Source organism: Penicillium oxalicum, chromosome III, assembly GCF_001723175.1.
Source record: "Penicillium oxalicum strain HP7-1 chromosome III, whole genome shotgun sequence".
NCBI lineage: Eukaryota > Fungi > Ascomycota > Eurotiomycetes > Eurotiales > Aspergillaceae > Penicillium > Penicillium oxalicum.
Window position 1 is genome coordinate 3,353,522 of NC_064652.1, and position 21,142 is coordinate 3,374,663.

A 21,142-nucleotide genomic window follows, 5' to 3' on the forward strand; every position below is an offset into this window, starting at 1 on the left:
GGCTTTTTGTGAGAATATAGAGGATGTGAGCTGCCCAAACGACACGTGCAAGGCATTCTTCCTGCGGGTAAATTGACGTTCTGTGCGGTCCAGCCATCGTGCGAGGTGAGTGACTGTTTTCGGGAAAAGAAGAAAGAAGTCAGGGTTCGGTGCTCAAAGTCAATAATGGGCATTGACGGCCAGCTCAGTGAGGGGTAGTACTGTAAGAGTAGGAGTGTGGAGGGACAAAGAGGTACGGGTGTATCTGAGTTCCTTATATCCCCCCCCGGATTTCTGCCTAATGCCGGAACTTGCAATTACAGTACTGTAATTGTAGTAATCCACCAGAGATACTTAGAAGCAAAAATGGTGGGACTGTTCCTGACCTAATACAGTCTAGTGCGGTCGGAGTGGGGCGCTGGGAAAGAAAGCGTGTGTGTCTTAGGGGTAACCTGTTTTCGAAATCTACTGTATCTTAACGTTGGATAAGAAGTTTTCAACACCTTCAGCGGCGCCTAAATCTCTCTCACCCCAAAATTGGGGTCTTGGTGGAAGCAGTAGCGCTAACTATCCTTAAGCGCTAACTCGAACCACAAAGAACTGCGGAAAAGCGAAAAGGGAAGGTAAGATAGGGTTGGAGATTTTGGCGCTTAGGTGCCGGCCAATACGATTCAATGCATCTTTAATAAAAGCGCTCTTGAACCGACTGTAACTTCTCTGTATTTCGAAAATCTCCCAGAGATGGCGATACGTCTTCCAAACGTACAACACTAGGTGCAAGCATGATATCGGACGATTACACACTCAGCCCAGAACATATAAAAGGCCGGCAGAAGTAGTCAGTGGAACAGTCTTTTGCCTAGCTGACCGCTTCATCTGTTGTCTTCTCGTTCTATATATCGATCTGTTGATATTTGCTATCTCACAGTTTCATCATGTCCTTCAACGTGTATACCGCTGAATACGCTGGCGTGCCAAACCATGAAGCTATATATATCGAAACCAACCCTGCCGCTCCGAGAACGTCGGAAGGAGGTCGTCTCTATCATGTGACTGGAAATTTACTTCAAGGCATGAAATACGATCCCAGAGGCTCAATGGACCCTGAATTCTCTGCTTCCCATGTACCGGGTACCAAAAGAAAGATTGGAACTATCTCAAAGGAAGACTTGGCCAGATTCGAGACAGAGTGTTGCCAAGCAGTTCCCGCGCCCCGCGCTCAATTGACTCTCGGGGGCAAGCAATTGTATCCTGGCACGCCTCTCTATCGCTACGGAGACTGGCTCCGCGACATCCAGAAGCTAGCGTTTGAAAAAGGGATCATCAAGCGTTGATTAGCGTAAGTCAAATGTAAAACAAGTTTGCCATGCCATTATCTAACTTAGAACAAGAAATCCAGGAAACGGTCATTGGAGACTCCTAAGCTTAGCGAGACCCTACAACTAGTTATGGGAGGTTCGATTTCTCAGTTCCGTCGACGTGAGAGATTTGGACCGGAATTACAGGTGTCAGGGCCTCTAGGATCTTACAATAGTTGTATAGCAGATACCGTATGAACACAATGATGATTTGAAATTGAAAGAAGAGGCGACGAGTTTCTAGTAAAACACTGAGGAGTAAACAACCTGCATCATCAAGTATTCCAAATGATACTGGTCGAGAATATCCGGGACCAGCTCTAACCAATCAGGCTTTAACTGGCAATAAAGCGTCGAATTGCAGAAATCCCAATATTCTGGGTACCAGCCTGAAAGATTCCAGTCAATCAATGTGATTTTGAAGTCGCTGCTGCCATCTTCTTGGAGTCCATTGCGTTCAACTATTATATTCTTTGGTTGAAGATCTCCGTGCGTGAATACAATCTTGTGGCCTTTGAGGGTTCGATCAACCATTCCTCTCAAAAGACGAATGTAGTGGGGCGACTCCTTCTGACCAAGCCTTGTCAGGATACCATGATTCATTTGTTCTTGATTATCGAATGGCCCCGAAATTGTTAGATTGTCGTCAGGAGAAGAGAGTACGCCATCAGTATAAGGCTGGCGTTCCAAGTTTCCAAAATACCCTTAAGCTAGAATCTGCCGTAGTTCATCAAGCGCGCCTTTAATCCGCCTACTAATTGTCTTTTTTTCCACTGACGTAAGCAATAGTAGCAACTTTTAGAGGTCCATGCCTGGGATATAATCCATAATGATATATCTCTTTTGAGTTTCCCGATCGAGAAAGTTGTCGTGAACCGTCGGCACCGGAACGTTGCTATTGTGTGCGACGAATTTCATGTTCTCTGCTTCTAGGGGTGGAATAGAATAGCCAAACTTGACTGCGAAGCGTTCCCGGACCCGAACGACTTTGATAGCGTTTGTCCGAATACTCAACACATCCGGCGAGGCTTCGATCTCCGCAACTGTTGGTAGGTCGATTCTTTCGGGCGCAAGTATGGCCATACTGCCAAATTTGTGTATGGATCTGACACGTATAGAACGAGGCAGCTGAGTGTGAGATTGCGAAGACAAGGGGGCACTGAAAGACTCAACTCGAGGGCAGTGTGCGTTGGCGGAGAGTCTGAAAGACCGTATTATCAGACGCCGCGCGTGAAACCATGCGAACCAACTCAAAAGGGGTTGGCCGGGAGAATTGTTCACCCGAGCCGACAGTGTGGCAGTTGTACAACTCCCTATTTCCACCCCTGTCAGACAACATTATGTCGAGCCATCTTGTCTTACCGGAATAGTCAAGCCAGCTTCGACTTATTCAGCCTTCAAACGAGGCCAAGGCCTGGTTCGAATGTGTCAGTGTCAGGGGCATGGATTCGCCTAGCACTCTGAAACCTATTCGCTTGCTTCGTGGTGAAATTACCTACACCGCAGCGAAGGACAAAGATGCTAACATTCTCCATGAGTTGGGCTATAGGGATCGAAAAATCCGATTTTTTACTCATCTTCACCGGAATAGAAAGCTTATAAAAGCCATCGCTGCGCACCATCTCGGCCTTGCTTCTACAGATGTGTGCCAGGTTGCGGACGTGGACGAATGGATCCATGGGAGCTTCAATGTTTGCATACGCGTTGATGTTGGTGGTCAAGAAGAAAATTTCGCCAAGCAGTTGATGATTCGATTTCCCTTGCCATATCGGATTGGCGAAGATTACTGTTCAGGGAATGCGGATGAGAAGGTCCGTTGCGAAGCCGGAACATACGCATGGCTTGAAGAGAATTGCGCAACTGTTCCTATTCCTCAACTCTATGGCTTTGGACTGTCCAATGGTCAGACCGTATGTTGCCTTGATATTCATTTTCATGGATTTTCGCTTACGCCCTCAGTTCACGTTTCTCGACAATTTGCCTATCTTCACCCGTACCATTGAGCGTCTCCGTCGTTGGCTCTTGTCTTTGCTAGGCTACCCAACTCCATCCCGGTACATTCAGCATCCCACCAATGATCAGCTTGTGTTTGACACACCGTATCTTTTAATTGAGTACATCAATCCGTCGCGAGGCAAGGTGCTCTCTGAAACCTGGGAAGAAGGTCGCCATGACCCGGAATTGCGCAGCAACCTCTTCCGTGGTCTCTCCCGAATTATACTGACTTTGGCTCACACTCCATTGCCAAAGATCGGATCCTTCGTTTTGGATGAAAAGGGATATCTGAGCTTGAGCAACCGCCCTCTCACTCTCGAAATCCAACAATTGGAAAATGAACATATTCCGGTTGATATACCACGAGATGTGACCCATACAACAGTTGACTCTTATCTGAGTGACATTATTGCAATCCATGAAAGCCGTCTACGCCATCAGGCTAACGCGGTCAACAGCCTGGAAGATGGTTTCTATCAGACAGCTGCATTGATGGTTATGAAAAGCATATGGTCTTCTTTTTTTCGCCGAAGGTTCCGTCGAGGGCCATTTTTTCTTAACCTCACGGATCTAAATCAGACCAACATTTTTGTGGATGACCGTTGGAACATCAAATGCCTCATCGATCTTGAGTGGGCTTGCTCCCACCCGGTAGAGATGATTCATCCTCCATACTGGCTAACTAACCAGGCTATTGATTTAGTCAACCCTGATGAATACAAGAATCTTCATGCCGAGTTTATGGCAGCTTTCGCGAAGGAGGAACTTCAGATCAAGCCGCCGATCAGTCTCCACTCTATTTTGCAGCAGGGTTGGGACAAAGGGACGTTCTGGTGTGCCTTAGCACTTAGCAGCCCCACGGCGTTGTTCAGCATATTCTATGATCACATTCAACCGATGTTCACTAAGACGCACGACGACCCATCATTTTGGCGGATTACTATGCCTTACTGGACGTTCAATACGTTTGCGTTCATCGAGCAAAGAGTAAAGGACAAAGAGCAATATGATATCGCTTTGCGAGAAGCATTTCAGTCCTGAATCTCGTGGTACAGTTTTACATACAAATTTTCGATTGTCGTTATCGACTTTGCCCTTGCCCGTCACTATTACTTCCTTTCCCTGCTTGTTCCTTACTTTTGAAATCCTCAATCGCGGTCTGAAGATTCAGAAGAGCTTTCTTCCCTCTTTTTTCTTGTGCAGCTTTTCCTGATGAAGACAGCTGCCTCATGGTTTTGGCGTCCATCTTCATAGCGACACTTGCTTCTTCAATTTTACCATCATAACTGGAATCGGAGCGTCGGTCCCCCATTTAGTAGATTCTAGGGCGCAATATTAGTGATCGTGAAGATAGAACCCGTTTTCAGCTGATTAGTACTGACATGAACTATCCACAATCAAATGAGTCGAGAGTACTTGGAGTGTCCTAAGAGATACATGCTAGCGGTATACTTACAGGATGTCACTAGCAGCTATTCATCAGCGTGAAGCTTGACTCACATTGGTAACTCGAGGGGATCTGGTGCAGTAGGATGTTTGAAGCCGGTCAACTCTGGAGTTGAGAACAGCGAAACGTGGTGAGTTCCAGAAGCTACCTTCGATACTGGTCACTAGTAGGAATACACGTGCAATGAAACCCCGCACATATGCGGACGAAATCAATTTAGTCGCGTGTGGTCTATTGACGTGGCTTCGCAGCCTGAGATTTCCGCATTTGCTCGGGTGCATCTGGAGAGGAAGCATGAGCAGGGTGTGTGGTCATGCTACAGTACACGACCATAATCGTGCTTCAGCTAGGCGGCTAAGTAAGTGCGCGCCAGACCAGATGTGATTTACCGAATGTTGCATGTACGCACTTGCAACATGTTTCGAACTTAAAATGATCTATGCACTGGATCTGCCCAAGAAGATTTGCTGACATCCACCTGCGGTAGTAGCAGGTGCCAATGGTTTGGCGAGGTAGGCCGTTTCTTTAGTGACGGTATGACGCAGCCTCGCGCTAATGCATGAAGATTTGCATTGTTCCCTTGCGGCGTGACGCCATATGACCACGCGGTAAATGATTGGCCAAAAGGTTGCCTCTTTCCACTAGGTTGAATGCATTATAGATAGCGCCAGCCCCTGTTCTGCGAAATCGACATCTTTTTGAAAGGATATTTTCAAACCAGAGCGTTGAAATGACGAGCTGAACGATTCGCCGACGCGGAAGTCAATTCCTTCATGCGATGAAAAATTACATTTCTAATGAGAGTATTGTGATCAGCGCTGTATTGAGTAAGAACTTACATACATTATCATGTGCACTCGGTTCTATGTATGATTTACAGCTAAAAGGTCGGTCTTGCGCGGGCCACATGAAACAATGCGCCAGGGGGGATCAGATACCGAATCATTGATTAGCACGGAAACATTCCAAGTACGTGCGCTTGTAATTCAACGCCATATTCCACTTTAAGACAGCTATGCCTCGAAGTAGTAGCACGGCTGTTCTTCCCTCTAATACAGAAGCTCCCTGCGCGAAGAAAGAGACTTCTTTCCCCGTCAGTCTTTCCCACATCAGAAGCGTAGTTCAACGCTCTGCCATGCCAGTTACCTTTCCCAAGTTTCTGGATGCTTATAGATTGCTTCATACTCTTTATTTCGGGTCACTGCTTGACTCCTATTAGAGGATCGTGGATGATAGCATAGCAGGTGACTCGAGGGAGGATGGTGGGGTTTTCGTCCCTCAGTCTGCCATCATCGGGGCGGGGGTGACAGCGGGTTGCCCCTCTAAACACGTGACAGAATTTCGTGGGCCAACTTCCGCAAAGCACAACATGAAAACCTGTTAGGCACTTGGGCCCCAATATGCCTCGGACTCCGGAAATCCATGATAATTGTACGAAAAACATCGGATATCTTCCCAGATACTGAGAATCAAGTTACATGGTCAGTATCAGCCCACCTCCCAAATGTCCAAGAGTGCGACCGAATTTTGCTTACTTTATTACTGAACAGAACCCTCAGATCTCGCGGTTTCCAACCTCCACGACCTAAGATGACATCTCCTATACCTATGAATGCCGAAGCAGAAGTGCATAGAAAGCTCTTGGTCGACTGGATTTCCCAGTCTCAGCTACAAACGGATTATGTGTTGGATGAGAAAGGGAACCGAATATATTCTCGAGGCAGAATAGCGTCTCATGTCGAAGATCTCCTGCAGGCTTTGGGACTTTCTGTATGGCCTCGATGAGGATTCATTCCCTATTCGTGTGCTAATGTGTCTACAGGGTTTAGGTTTCACTATGTGGCGATACTGCGTGTTCACGCTGATCAATCCTGATCCTCCGACGGAGCTCTATTTCATTCCAATTCAAATAGTCTCGGGACAACCCCAAATTTTCGCAGATCGCAGACAGCATCAAGTTTTCCCTGGTTGGTACAGCGTTACAGGGGGCCCGTTTGAACTGACTCCAGAGTTTGACTGCCTTCTTGCGGGAGACACGTCCAAAGCCCTTGGCGCATGACTCAGTTCAGTCTATTGTTTACATTAAGGATTATTTCGCATATAGTCCAGAGGATTCACAGCATGTGGCCCCTCGAGCATGTACCCAAGGGGGTTAGATGGCATGAAAAATACACGATATATCCGAGATATCAGTGCAAAGTCATAGCCGAGACAGTCACATATTTGTGACAGCCTGTGAATGTTAGTGATATCACCGCAAAAGTGGATATTATACTTACTCAATCTTATCGCCCGCTATGAACTTGACGATGCAAGGAATGCAGTAAGGGACCCACCCCTCTTCAAAGATTGGCGTTTCCCCCTCGCCCATTGACCGCGTGAAATATCCCATACTCTTCTTGTTGTCCGCAAATCGACCGTACTGATGTACAGATTGTGCGACTTGATCGTCGTCAGAATGCTCCTCCGCCAGATGGTTGATCTTTAAATACTCACATAAGATAAACAACTCCCAACTTTTATAACCCCATCTCTGCTCTAATAACCCTGCTATACATCGGTTCACCCACAAACAACCCGAACGATGCCTTTCGAGGTTTTTATCATCTGTATCACTGATGAAGCGCCGCATCATCCAATTGACTGTTTCTTTCGAATTCCCCACGTGAATGAGAACAGTACAATAACACACAAATATCAGTTGCTGATATTTTGACACCCGTACCGCGAATTTGCCATCATCCACGGAGCGCACTACAAACCGTCCATATTCACAGCCTCGGTTGATCAAGTCTTCCTCATCCGTAGGAAGAAGTAACGGCGTGTCTGAATCTTGGAAACTGAAACTGGGAACGGAGCTTGCCGGTCTTCCGAGCAGAATCTGAATAGCAAGTCTGTTTCTATCCACAGTGGCGAAGCCCGTCGTCTCTCTGGCTTTTGTCCAGTTCCGCGCCGAAGGAACTGACGAAAGAAACCGTCTTAATTCCAACTCCCACTGGGGTACCTTCTGAGATGGTTTTGAAATTTTGCCTTTGGTAGACTTTGGGGGAAAGGAATTTTGGGATAAATTAACGAAGTTCGACTGTCCAGACCGGGGAGTAAGGGCAATTTGGTGGCTGCTTGGTCGAGAAGAAGGGTGGCCAGAAGGTCGGACCTCCAAGAGCATGGATTCCAGATATTTAATGTATTCTGAGTCGCTTCCTTTGAATGGAAATAGTCTGTCGGTAGATTCCATGGAGTTTATGTGGAGGTAAGACGACCAGCGGTCAATAACAATACTTTATACCTGATCTGGTACCCGTTAAATGGGGTACCAATTCGGGCAATTGATTCAGCTGAGCGGGGTAATCATCCTAAAGCATGCGCCTGGCTCGAACGGGATTAAACAAACCTCCTGCATGAAAAACGGTTTCGACCAATCACAATTCCATTCACATCAACACAAATATGTGGTGCGCCGGACATGAATGGTTTTCTTCCTGGCCTCGTTTCCTTTTTTAGAAACTAAACATAAAGGAAGGTAGATGTTTAAATAGTACAATCGTCCAATCCCCTTGGTACATATCTTCGTGAGTACAGAACTATTCAGACAAAGCTCAGACCCAGCCCTCATTCTGGACTCAGTTTAAGACCAGCAAAAAATCGAACGAATCGCTCAACGCAGCGCCGCGGTCCATCATGCTTCTATATCGGTCTTGTAGTATCTCAATCACGGCCTTGTTGGGCCGACTCAAGAAGAAGATCAAATCTTCCGAGGCTGAAGCAGGCGGTTGCTCAAAATGGCAATGATCAAAATGCCAAGTTGTCAGGGCTAACTTGAGAACAGTATCGTAGCTCCAGTGGGCCAACACCTCCCCCACCAAGGCGATGACGCTTTTGTTAACATGTTTAGGTTGTCTCAGGTATTTCAAATCCTTGCACTTATTCAGCAACAATCTAGCATCCTGGCTAAGGTCATCTGGGGGATTCCAAGTCCAGAAATATGGAGAACCAATTCTCGAATAAACCAGTGCCTGTAAGGCCAGTTTTGCTGGAGGAGTTAAGACAAGCTGAGGAATCGGAGAGGGCTTTGGAGGTTAGCACTATAGCACTCTCATGGAGTGTGGGGACTAACCATGACTGTACAGATCCTTTTCAATGAGACTGATGGATTGTAGAGACGAATAATACTGAGCTCGCGAATTGCATAGGACTATATATCAATGACCCTGACACACCTCTGGGTACCTCTATCTTTGATAACATCTTCTCGACGTCAGACACACCTCTATTATGGATTGTCTACCCACTTTCTTTCTTCCGGCTTTCCTTGCCAATTGCGTTCAGTCCTTAGGTTGCTATCATAACGATAATGATTCCTTTTGGGGTGGAGAAGAGAAGCAATGTCGTGATAAAGACCCTAATAGAGAGTTTCCTGGCACCACAATTTCACATGCGCGACCTGAGGGCATGGTATATGAACCCGATCCAGTCTACCGTACAGACAATCCAACCCCAACAAGAGTTGAAGCAGACTCAGCTACTTGTCAAGTTCAACCTATCTCGAGTGAGCTACACACAGACCTGCAAGATTCGTCTTGTTTCTCACTGTAGAGGACCACAGAACCACCGGCCGCGCAAGGCAGATCTCGAAGGGAATCTTCATGGCTAAGCAGTAGCATCGACAGTGACACTATTGAGCTTCCATCGGTACCGACAGATTGGAAATGTTATTCGAAAACCCGCACCGACTCGTGAACTCTGGTGAGACGCCAACAGGTAGCTGCCAAATCATCCGGAGAAGTGTAAGTTCTTCATGCGGTTATCCGTCGTCCCTTTCTACGCTCTCCATATCTAATAATCTTATGATAGCCAAAGAAATTGGATCTTAATTTGCTGAATGAGGTGTGGAGATTTGAATGTTTTTGCGGCTTGCTTTACAACCACAACACAGTAGACGCTCGTGACATGTTGTTCTTGGCGGTATATTACAACGGCAAGAGAGGTATGGTGTCTGGTGGACCGTGGATTCACGGGAAGCCTCAGTCTATTCGAGACCTTTTTTCTTTACATGTGAAGATTGTGCGGCCAAAGAACTCGTACCTTGGGAGGACTTGTTGCCAAACAATATCAGGAAGGAGGAAATGCTTCGCCTTGTTTTACCACCGTATCTTTTGGCTTAAAACCCTGCAATTGAATGTAAAGGACTTTTGTCTCAATAGAGATCATTGCATACGTATGTAAAGGAAATCCCCCAGGCTGGCTTCTCTCATATGGACACAAGGTAGCTAGCTGTCAATGCGCCTTAGATAAACCCTGTACGAGATTGCCGAGACATAGTCTTATTTAACCCATGCCAGCTGCCCAACACCTTCACGGCCAGCCTCATATTGTAGGACCATGACAAAAGGTGTGTAAGGGAGTTTCGATGTCGAATAAACGGCTGACGCATCCTTATCACAATTCTGGCTGCATATAAGTAACGGGCGCGGCCAAATAATTAGAATTAGACCGAGGAGTTCTCAAAAACTTCGTTTAATGGAGACATTTCGTGAACACCAAACATTCCAAGCGCTCAACTCGACACCTAATGGAAGGACCATGGCACATACGGCCGGCGGAGGTGCACTATCTCCTCGGAATTCTCTTTCAGATTACTATCGAAGAATGCTTTGCCTGCTGCCCTACGAAGTGTATATTTTTGAGTTTCCCTCTATACGAACAGAAGGATCATACTATTGGACTAGACACTGTTGTGACTATGTTGAGATACAGTACAGTCTGGTAGCCGTCGATCAACATGGAATGTACCTTCCATCTGCGGTTCGGAAAGTTGACTACATTCTCGACCCCCTACGCGCCATCGCCTCACCCAAATCTAAAAAGCGAGGACGGTTTCGGGAGCTTGCATGAGGGTATGTTGAAAGTGCATCATGATACTAAACCCACAGTGGCCGTTCTTTTGCATTTGGAACGTAGAAAACCCCATGCTTGTAGAAAGATAAGTGGGGGATGTAGCATGTCCAAATACTGATAAGCACTGAGTGTACTAGTAAGATGTCCGTATCTCGATGGAGCTCACTGATATTCCGACGGAAAAGCACTATATCGGGTTTGCTTCCATCACATCCACCACTTGTCAAAGCTCCCCTTTTTCAAACGCTGTACGAGATTGCCAAGAAATGACTGATTTAATCAACTCTCGTATGGCTTCTTTAGTATCTAACCGCCTGAACGATAGTTGAGCCTCTAGTATACCTGGAGCGCCACGCTATCGCGAGTTGAGTTGAACGTGTCCTTGACCTAACGATCCTAACACTCATCTCTAGGTTTATGTGAAGCTGTCCAGCTAAGTCTGCTCTGCCTTCTATGGGGCGATTTTCATAATACTTCCTGAATGGACGCGCAATTAAACGTCAAGAGGACAAACAGAAAGTGTCGGCGCGTGCCCATTCGCGCCGTTCCCAGGAACGCCGAGGGCCGAATTTACTGCGACCATCAGGATTGGAGCCCACTCATATCATCCCAGGTAAACATATAGATAGACACGATCGTCCATTCAGATGTCAAGAGCCAGGCTGTAGCAGAGGAAAAAGCCTACTCCGTTGGTCTCTTACGCCTTTACTGAATATGTGTCCGTACGTGGACTGCAATCGCAGTTCTGGGGACGGATTTATGCGGCGGGAGGACCTCCGAGAATATCTGCGCCGTCGGTATCAGCACGCACATGATATTAACCGCGATAAACCGTTTACACAATACGACCAAAGGCTTGCCAGAAGCAAAAGATGGCGGTAATCTTCGTACAGAATTTACACAACTGAAACAGGAGATTAGAGTGATGACTGTCGGCTGGAGGAGCTGGAGTGCATGGTGGCTGTTCTGGAAGGCGATTGCCTGGTCATCCTAGTCGGTCTTAAGACGAAAATTGCCCCCAATTAGATTGTACTTAGGCATTTCAAGATATCTGATTGCAAATTATGAGAGACTCTTTCACGAGGTCATGGGCCCGTTCCGGGGTGCCACAAACGCGCACTCGGAAGCAAGACAACGCTTTGCTCTTCCTGGACTATTTACATGCGGAAGTTGAGGTTGCCGACACCATCACTAGTTTCTTTGTTCGCCCCGGTGTTTATTTTGCATTTCTCGGGAAGTCTACACCGCACGGACTGGTTCCCGATAGAGATCAACCTATGGGGGGTGGGGGGGGCGTGCCTCCGTCGCCGCTATTTGTCGAAGAGGAAGAGCCATCGGATAGCTATGAGCAAACGGTGCATGCAGCTCCATCAAGCGGGCCAACTCACGACTGGCAAGAGGAGCCACAAGAGGATGGCACCGGACCGAGTGAGGCGCGACCAAGCATAGCACGCCAGCAACCGCCAAGGAGGAGAAATGCATGGGATCATTTGAAACGTCGAAGGCGGAAAGTTCGTATGCGCGGAGTTGCTTCACGCCCAGCGACGGAGAGGGAAGAGGAGCAAGAAGAACCCATAGAGTGGGAATTACTGAACACGGAAACTCAGGATCACGAAACGTCAGACCAAAGCAGTCCTCACAATGAAAATATTTCCCTTCGGGAATCAATTATCGAACCCACGCCAGTCGATTCCGCACCGTCTGCTATGTATGATGCCCATGGTTCTACTGGTGCAGGAGATGCAGATGCTGCCAGTGATTGTACAAGGATCTCTATCGAAGCAAATGGGCCTGCACACGATCCGGATGAAGGAGGATTGATCGTGGTGCCCAACCAAGATGATGCTCTCAATGATCCGGCGAAGATTAATAATGCACTCCCGCCGGCGTCCCCAGAATCCGAGCCCACTCAGTCATCAACTACTGTGGCGCCCCCGGGTAGCAAGCGTTGGATGCATACCTCGCCCACTTACAAAGAGCTCAGGAAGAGCAGGAGCGATTGGAACAGGAATTGGAGAGTGAGAGACTTAATGAAGACCTTGGTCTGTCTAATCAGGCACAGCTGCCTTCAGGGCATCCGCCCCGAGTAGTGGACCAACAAAACTCACCACAGCTGGCCTCTGATGATGAGCCAGCGGTACCAGTGCAGACTGACAGGGAGCTCACAATTCCTGCTATAAACGTCACCAGTCCCGATCTGCCGTCAGTTCCCCTCCATGACGGTCAGCCTGAATCCATAGTGGAGAATAGTGATGAAGGAACATTGGTTTCCCGGGACGTTATCAGAAAGCATTCTAGCCACCCCTCTTCCACAGATGATTCTGGGTCCACAGGAGCAGTGTTGCCTCAACCACAGCCAGGGCCGGTTGAGATTCATTTCTGGGCGTTTGAACGAGAACAGTGGAGGCAGTGCGATCGTCTGCTCGTCAACCCGTCAGATCCATCACCGCTAGAGCGACTCGCACGAAAGTATACGTGGAAGGACTATTCGCTGTAAGATTTACATCTTCAAAGCCTTAGACCGAGGCAATGTTTCCGTGCGGCCACAGCGGATGGCAGGAATGCCATCTTCATGATTTCTGAGCATGAAGAGCAGGAACTTATCGCGGCAGGGCGACTCACCAAGAAGAGACAACTGCTCGCAATGATTTCCCGAGCGCTGGATAGGGTAGAAGAGGAGACCGGTTCAATTCCGCCGGGTCGTTTTGGGAAGCAGAGACAATCATGATGACCATTTCAAGCAGATATGGGTCCTGTGTAGCCTGGAACAAGAGGTCATTGCAGATATGAGCGATGCCGCCCTGAAAGACAGCTCTTGGAAATCCCGGAATAAAAAAATTATTCTGAGAGGGTTATCCTCTTGAGCGAATCCTCTTGAGAGCAATTTAGTCCTGTGACGTCCAACAAAAGAGCAAATGCCAGATAAGAGAGACGACGTCATATGAAGCCCCTCTTCGTACTGCACCCTTCCTATAATGGTCGTCCTAGTCCTAGCCTGGTCGTGAAAACGCACAAGGCATACAGGGCTCTATGTGCAATAGGCTCTTTGTGGAAGAGGGCGTCGTATGAAGTGGAGGTCCAACGAGACCAGGGAGTCAAGACCAGAGGCCGTGGTCTCGTTACCTGCTGCGGAAGTGGGTCAATGCAGGAGTGACGTGACCCACCCACTGCCGATCGCAGTGGGCGAAGACGCCTCACTCCATTGGTCAACTAGGCTCATTGCCTGCTGAAGCGGGTCACGATCGAGAGTGATCTGAGTCACTACTGCAGCGGCCTCGTATTCTATTCCACGGTGATTTAAGAGTTGCTCTTTCCTCACCCATTCAAGCTTTGAAACATGCAGACTTCCCACGCAAAGTTTACAGTATGTGTGTGTGTGTAATTCATTTACCCTGACCCCTCACCGAAGTGATATGCAGGCTACCACAATTATATATACATCTAGAATACATGTTTCGTGTACCACTTCCAAAACGAACTTAAAGCCTCGTCGGGGCCTGCCGTGGCCTAGTAGCCCTTATTGCTTGTCTTGCTGCCCTCATGGCGCGCGGCTTTGAAATCGCTATGACGCTTCACCGAAGTCCAAGACAGCCTCCACTGTCTTGGCACGTGAAGCAGTTCCCCTTTCTCCAGATCCTCCCAATAAGGTTGTCATGCTGTTAAACGCGTCCCCGACCTTCCCCCAGAGCTCTCGGCGTAGATCTCGGAGTAAAGGACAATCTAGCAGAACATGTATCATACTTTCCCGCCCGCCGCAGACGCACAGCTTATCGTCGCGGAAACGTTTACAGTACGTTCTAAAACCGATGCAAAAAGAACACTCTTACACACTCTTTCCCGCCCCACCGCCAAGACGTTAGCGTGCGCCTTTTACCAATTGCATCTGCTACAGTATACTGTATCAGCGAAGAATAGTACCCCGTACTTCGAGAAACCACAGTGTCCCCCCCGCGGTTACTACATAATCTGCGCAAAACCTTTCCGCACTGCCAACCGGACTCGGTCACAGCCATTCAATTTCCGCTTGTGCTGGCATTGTACTGAATGTACTAGTGTATTCAGTCGTTTTTCAAGTTTTTTTAAATCACAAGAGATTCATCAAATCCTCATTGCCGACGATGTGTAGTAACTAGACGGATAATGAATTGATGCGTGAACAAATTAACTGTCACCTGTGGATGACCCCGCACATTAGGTTGAGATGCGGCCAGAGGATGGATACAGGCCGATTTTCTCCATGACTTCATTTACCTGCTGTACATCTTCGTTGGAATCAACCCAAACTGCACCAAGAATAGCTTCCACGGTGGTGGCCAATGTGCTATCTGGCACATGCCTTTCTAGGTCTGGCCTTTGGTGGATAAATCTCTGCAAATTCAAGACTCTAGCCATAGAGGCTAGCTGCTTGTTGCAGGCGTAAGTCTGAAGCAGACTTGTCCCTTGCTCTGTTTATATTAGCCTGATGTCAAATCTTGAAGGGGTAAACGTACCTGTAGTGTTGCCTTCACGATACCAACGACGAAGCAGCATAAGGGCGAGTATTTTGTCTCCTACTAAGGCGAGTCGCTCATTTCCTGCTGATGATAGCCCTGACTCTTCTAAAGCCTCTTCCAGCAATCCTTGGTCATGGAAATGATGTCCAATCACACTTTCTCAAATTTTGGACTGGATTCTTGTCCCATAGTCTTCAGTCTGATTGTAGTTTGTACAGTAAAAGGTGCAAAACGATTTTGAAAGTCATCGTGAGCTATATAAAAGATTTCATGGGGTCTCTGTAATAATGACGTCAGTATGAGTATTAGATAAAGGTGAACTGTCGTTCGTATCTGGTAGTCTACTTCATACCATGGTTGAAATGGCAAATTAACCTTATCAAGCAAATTGATAGGCGGTCTGCAGGGCGGAAATGTCTGACGACCAGCTCCTTAACTAGAGCTAGGTTATTAAGGGGAGAAACTATCAGTGATTTTGGAGATAGTGTACCTGACCTGTGAAGATTGAGATCTTTCTGATGGGAGAGGATTCTATCGTAGAGGTTATCTGCTCAGCGGGACTACAGTTCCCCAATAGTATATCCACGCTACTATCTTGGCAGCGGAGCCAGAAAGATTGTCTAAGAGTGTTCTGGTTGCACCGATTTCGCAAAACACTGTAACAACCTTGTTCTACGTTCACGTTAACCATAATTCCTTATTATCTTGTAAGTATCTGTGTACCTTAATAATGTATTTTTTCAGCTTATTTAATCTATTCGATTTACCACAGGTTGAATGCTACGAAGGCGTTCCGCCTAAAAACGTTAATCAGTACGCCTTCCAATCCCGCAGATTCAAAATTACGACCTAATTGTCTTTTCTGAAGGATCAGGGTATTCATCAGAAGCAACAAAGGCGAGATTCTGGAGGACTTTGAGAGTTTCAGTGGCTTTTCATGGGTGCAGAGATTTCATTGTTCTATACATGTCATAGTACTAAGCTTACTATGGTATTTACAGTGCTGAAATTTCCGAAGACCTCGTGGCTTGTTTAAAATCTCATGAGGATGTAGAAGACGTTGAGATCGCACTCGGCGGGTGGTTCAAAAAAATCTACAAAGGGGCTCACGAACTGCCTGTAAAGATAAGAATGCACTGACTAATCCGGCGATGATTCCCATAAGAGCCTCGTTTGCTGCGCACCAGCTTGATGCCGACAAGACAGCCCACAAGATCAGTATTGCCACAAAGAGCCCACGGTCGAGCCACTGGTGGGACGCATGATTCTGAAATGTTACACAAAGGAAAGGAATTCGAGTGCAATTCAGGAGCAGCGAGACTGTTGCCAAGATCGAGAGTAGCACAGGGAGGGTCTTCATGATGAATATATTTTAAGGCATATCAAAATAGAGGCTAGAAAGGCAGAATCCTCATTTTATACTTTGAAACAGTCACTTATAAGGTGCTCATGGAGATATAAACACGCAGAGCTCCTGGGAATCCCGAAAATGCCCCTGGGCTTCGAAGACCCGCTAATGATTGATTATTTTTAACGCCAATACATCTCTTATATATTCTCAAGTAGACGACAGGACTTTATCACGCGTAATCGGCAGGATAATACTTACCAGTGCTTTAGCATCTTAGGATTTGATAGGTAGATGAGATAGCCAAGAGTTCTAGATAGGAATCTACGGCAAGAAATGATAATGACGAGTACGACCTACTCTGATGTCGAAAATGCAGTATCGAATCTTCCTGACAGCTTCCTAGACCTTGAGTGAAGAGACCGCTATGTTTGGATACGTACCTTCCAGAGCCTGTCTGGTCATCCAGTCTCCGACGCTTGAACGGGGACGTTATGCGCTAATCGTAACGAGGAAGCGGCCCCGCCACGGAGGGCGCAATTACTTGTACCGATTAGCTAGATTCCGAGGCAGAAAAAATTTCATGGTGTTCTTCGACACGGTTATAGTAGAGAGTATATCATTTCGCCTCCTCAGGAAAGGAAGGCCAAGTAAGGGAGTGACCTCTCTATATAAGCATTCTAGCTCTCTCACTCTTCCTGTAGTCAGGATAGGTTACGGAGAATGTACAAGCCAATATCGAACTTCTTCCGCTGGTTTTCGAATTTATCTGTTCCTGAAGTTTACGGTACTTGCGCTGCGATTCTTCTTGCATCCTGGCTTATCTATTTATCTATAGTGCGTATATGGTTCTGGGCTTATAAAAGAAGATATCTGTTGTCCTGGCATTCATGGATCTCAAGGCTGCCGGAGTTTTGGCGACGAATTATCTTTGTCCACCTACCAAATTCCTTCAGATGGCTCGACATCTCAACATGTTGGCAGGCTTTAGCTTTGGCAATTCTGCTCGCAGCAAACATCTTAGCCTTGCGACTTAGAGCCACGTCCTTGATGGTCGTCCAAAAAAGAGCTGGGTCTTTGGCCGTCATCAGCATCGCCCCTCTATGCACCGGTCTGAACTTTGGGTTTCCAGCTGATCTCTTATGTATCGACCGCCAGTCGCTCGGATGGTTTCATCGATGGATAGGGCGTATATGCGTGTTTCATTCCCTTCTACACGGCATTATTATCATGTCTACAACCGAAGCTTCGATCTTCATAACTCCGCGGTATATTTTCCCTATCATAGTAAGTCTACTTCGCGGTTGAGCCAGAAGACAGTTTTGGACCTCAGATCACTCTAACTCTTACTAGGCAGGGGGATCTCTCATTCTGATTGTTCCGGTCACGTGCGCGGCAATACGAACACGACATGTGCAGTTCGCTTTGAAATGCCATTATTTGCTTGCGGTAGTAGCCACATCTACCCTTGGATATCATCTCCTGAAACAACAATCTCTGTATCGTTGGGTCTTATTAGGTGCTCTCTGCCTCTGGGCTGTGACAAGTCTCACCGTCTCTATATCCACTGTGTGGTCTCGGAAGCCATGGCGACACGATAGACAAGAAGTGTCTATGAACGCATCTAATGGTCTTCTTTGGCTTGAAGTTGATCTACCTCCTACTTGGGCTGTACAACCTGGTCAATATGTGCAGCTCTGGATGCCAAGTGCCGGCATTCGCGCCGGTCTGCAACTGCCCATCTTCTATGTGGCAGTATGCAAAAAGGATGGCGCGTATAAGATCGCACGGATGGTGGCTCGTTCCCGCTCTGGTATTATTCGAAAGCTTTACGACAGGAATCTCGCTTCTCCACGCGTCAATCGAATCCCAGTCACTGTGCTCGGACCATATGGGCGCCCGGAAAACCTGCTCCGGTTCGGGACCGTTGTGTTAGTCGTAGAGGACGTTGGCTTTTTTCGAGCTCTCTCGTACATAGAGATGTTAGTCAAGGCTAGCGTGCAACGGAAAGCGCTGGTACGGAAACTGGAGATTTTGTGGCAAGATGACGGGGAATCGAGTGAGTCGTCGACTTGTGTTCCTAAGTGGTCGCTTGGTATATCTGCTGACTTGGGGTTGGAGACTATCCGCCATGGGTGAAAGAGTGGAGGCAAGAGGTCTTATGCCTAGACCATCCAACATCTGGCGGATTTGACGTGAGTGGGTGTCCGAATGATATTTGAAATAAATACTGACTTCCGCTTAGATCCTACAATTCAAAATTTACTGCGGCAGAGCCGACTCAAATGAGGATCTTTCCACTTCATATCAGGAAGGAAATCGACTCTGCTTCTACCGTGACTCATTGAACATTGAAAAAGAAATAAGGGGATACATCAAAGACCAACGGGGGGACATGGCAGTCGCAGGTATTCTCCTTAAGCATTCTCATAGTAACCTGTGGGGAAGGTCTGGTGCAGTTCTGGTTCTGACAATTTACTATATAGTTTGTGCAGGCTATAGGATGCGTGAGACCGTCAGGAAGACCATCCAGCCGCACATCGGAAGCAATCTCAAATTTATAGCCCTTGACCTAGGGCCATATCATGCGTGGCCAGAAAACAACCACTATCTCTAAAGCTGGCTAACACGCTAACAGATAAAATTAGATCGACCGTTAACTAGCTAGGGTTTTATATAGTCACAGATAGCTGATTAAATGAAGCCTCTCATGGTAAAGCAATCTGATATTGAAATGCTAGTGTTATCGTATCAATCAATTGCTAGGCTGAATCAAGTAGCCTTGGTGAGAATAAAGGTGATTTGCTAACTTAATTCGAAAGTGGCCTGCCCTATAGGAGTACCGGGAGAACCCGTCGTGTTCTTTAGTCTGAGTTTGCCTTAGAAATTGCGTCCTCAGAATGAAAAAACGATTTTCCGAATCGGCAAGTTAGGTCTTCAACCGAAGGAATGAGAGATCATGTCTAAATAACGAAGATCGTGAAATATGGAACGCACTATCCAAAAACCCAATATTTTTCGATCGTTTTCCTGATAAAATTTCTTGCCCTACGATTTTAGGAGCTTTTATGGCGAACAGTATCTAGGGTACAGTATTGCTAGCACTAGTTTATCAATTTGTCCTATTTTTCTTGAGATTTGCCCCTACTTGCCACTCAGAAAAAGAATTCACCCGACACATTCCGAACCTATTGCCGTTCCATCTCCGGGCAGCTCATAGATAACAGGTAAATTCATAGAAGGGCCCCAAAGTCTCGATCTGTATAACATACACTTTGTCCGGCGGCGAGAGCAGATTCCAACGGCTGGAAATGTGACTGGGTCGCTCATGTGTTTTCTGTGGTAGGAGGCTGATCGACCGTGATGGCAAACCTCGCAGCGAAGCTCGTGAGTCATCGACTTCCCTGTCAGGTGGTGAAGCGCAGTAACTCTTGCAGATCGGGAATCCTGCGTGCTAACTTTAGGCTGGCCCTCGTGTCGGCTGGGAAGTAATGGCATAACAGTCTCCTTGAGTCTATTTTCATTAGACAGGTGTACTCAATCTCTTAAATTCTTCGCAGTGTAGATTAAGTCATACCTGGTGTTGATCCACAGTCGGTTACCTAGAAACCAATGCATGAGCAGAATAATAGGTAGATAATATAGTACGGGAATGTCGAATCAGTATAAAGCACTCGACTGATTTTTATGTCCCCTATACGGGCTGTAACTGATGAATTAGAGCTGTCGCAACGGCAGATTTGAATAATACGTTCGGCTGTGGAGCTGATGTAACTCTTAAAGAGTGATCGGCTTTGATGAAAATGATAATCTAAGAGACTAGCACGCCTAGCATTCCCCTGGATTCCCGTACAAAGCCACCTAGTGATACACTGAGCTGATCCTCGTGATCAAGCCCTACGTTGACCCCAAGACATATATTCAACGGTAACCCTCACATAGCTACACAACAGTTGAATATATGACGATAGGAATGGTGAGAGGTAGAGAATCGGTGAGGTGTTGGAATGTATTTCCTGATAGCGTCGGTGGACGTTAGAGTAGACACTATGTTAGGACGGGACCACGACTGTGGAACGGCATGATGGAGAATTTAAGTCGCGTAAACGAGAAGCATCTTTTTCTCTCGATGCTCTCAATCATCTCAACCATAAACAGTCTCACTCTACTAGTCACCGGCTTCTTCTGTATCGCGATAGCCACCCCGCTCTCCGACCGGCCTGTGCTACGTCCGGCAACTAGCGTAATAACCCCCACCGAAGCAGCGAAGGGAGCTCTGCAGATAGCTGTTAGAACCTTGCTGCCCCGCTATAACTCGACGCTTGGATTGCACCGAACTGCCCACGGGACAGTAATACTTCTACTCAATTTACCGAATTTGTGCTCGCACGAAATATCTCAAAGGCCATTGTTGCTCAAAAAGTTTCCGTCTCAATAGAACCCTAATAAAGCAGGAGCAGTAAGACGTCTCTGTGACTAGTGACTACGTAACCTAGTACCCCGATAAAGATCAGCTATCCTATAATAGTTCCTCATGCTTGACATTCTGGCAGACTTATTATGCAACTAATAGAAGCATAGCCTGCCATAATACACTCTTATCTACATATCACCACCTGTGGAATAA

General features: G+C 47.0%; 7 protein-coding genes across 7 annotated transcripts; 4 read left to right on the plus strand and 3 right to left on the minus strand.

Annotated features, from left to right (window-relative positions):
• Positions 1-914: 914 nt before the first annotated feature.
• POX_c04564 (uncharacterized protein) lies at positions 915-1,313 on the plus strand (the record flags this gene model as incomplete). The annotated part of the gene is made up of 1 exon (XM_050113436.1): positions 915-1,313. The coding sequence occupies one exon, from the start codon at positions 915-917 to the stop codon at positions 1,311-1,313; it is 399 nt and encodes a 132-aa protein (XP_049970992.1).
• An 822-nt stretch (positions 1,314-2,135) lies between these two features.
• POX_c04565 (uncharacterized protein) lies at positions 2,136-2,420 on the minus strand (the record flags this gene model as incomplete). Its single annotated transcript, XM_050113437.1, has 1 exon — positions 2,136-2,420. The coding sequence occupies one exon, from the start codon at positions 2,418-2,420 to the stop codon at positions 2,136-2,138; it is 285 nt and encodes a 94-aa protein (XP_049970993.1).
• Positions 2,421-2,779: 359 nt separating this feature from the next.
• POX_c04566 (uncharacterized protein) lies at positions 2,780-4,373 on the plus strand (the record flags this gene model as incomplete). The annotated part of the gene is made up of 2 exons (XM_050113438.1): positions 2,780-3,247; positions 3,297-4,373. 2 exons carry the CDS (start codon positions 2,780-2,782, stop codon positions 4,371-4,373), a joined length of 1,545 nt encoding a protein of 514 aa, XP_049970994.1.
• Positions 4,374-7,054: 2,681 nt separating this feature from the next.
• On the minus strand, positions 7,055-8,014 carry POX_c04567 (uncharacterized protein; the record flags this gene model as incomplete). Its single annotated transcript, XM_050113439.1, has 2 exons — positions 7,055-7,221; positions 7,276-8,014. 2 exons carry the CDS (start codon positions 8,012-8,014, stop codon positions 7,055-7,057), a joined length of 906 nt encoding a protein of 301 aa, XP_049970995.1.
• A 3,724-nt stretch (positions 8,015-11,738) lies between these two features.
• On the plus strand, positions 11,739-13,402 carry POX_c04568 (uncharacterized protein; the record flags this gene model as incomplete). The annotated part of the gene is made up of 3 exons (XM_050113440.1): positions 11,739-12,692; positions 12,737-13,167; positions 13,234-13,402. The coding sequence occupies 3 exons, from the start codon at positions 11,739-11,741 to the stop codon at positions 13,400-13,402; spliced, it is 1,554 nt and encodes a 517-aa protein (XP_049970996.1).
• A 4,343-nt stretch (positions 13,403-17,745) lies between these two features.
• POX_c04571 (uncharacterized protein) lies at positions 17,746-18,654 on the plus strand (the record flags this gene model as incomplete). Its single annotated transcript, XM_050113441.1, has 2 exons — positions 17,746-17,802; positions 17,869-18,654. 2 exons carry the CDS (start codon positions 17,746-17,748, stop codon positions 18,652-18,654), a joined length of 843 nt encoding a protein of 280 aa, XP_049970997.1.
• Positions 18,655-19,922: 1,268 nt separating this feature from the next.
• On the minus strand, positions 19,923-20,039 carry POX_c04572 (uncharacterized protein; the record flags this gene model as incomplete). Its single annotated transcript, XM_050113442.1, has 1 exon — positions 19,923-20,039. The coding sequence occupies one exon, from the start codon at positions 20,037-20,039 to the stop codon at positions 19,923-19,925; it is 117 nt and encodes a 38-aa protein (XP_049970998.1).
• Positions 20,040-21,142: the final 1,103 nt, after the last annotated feature.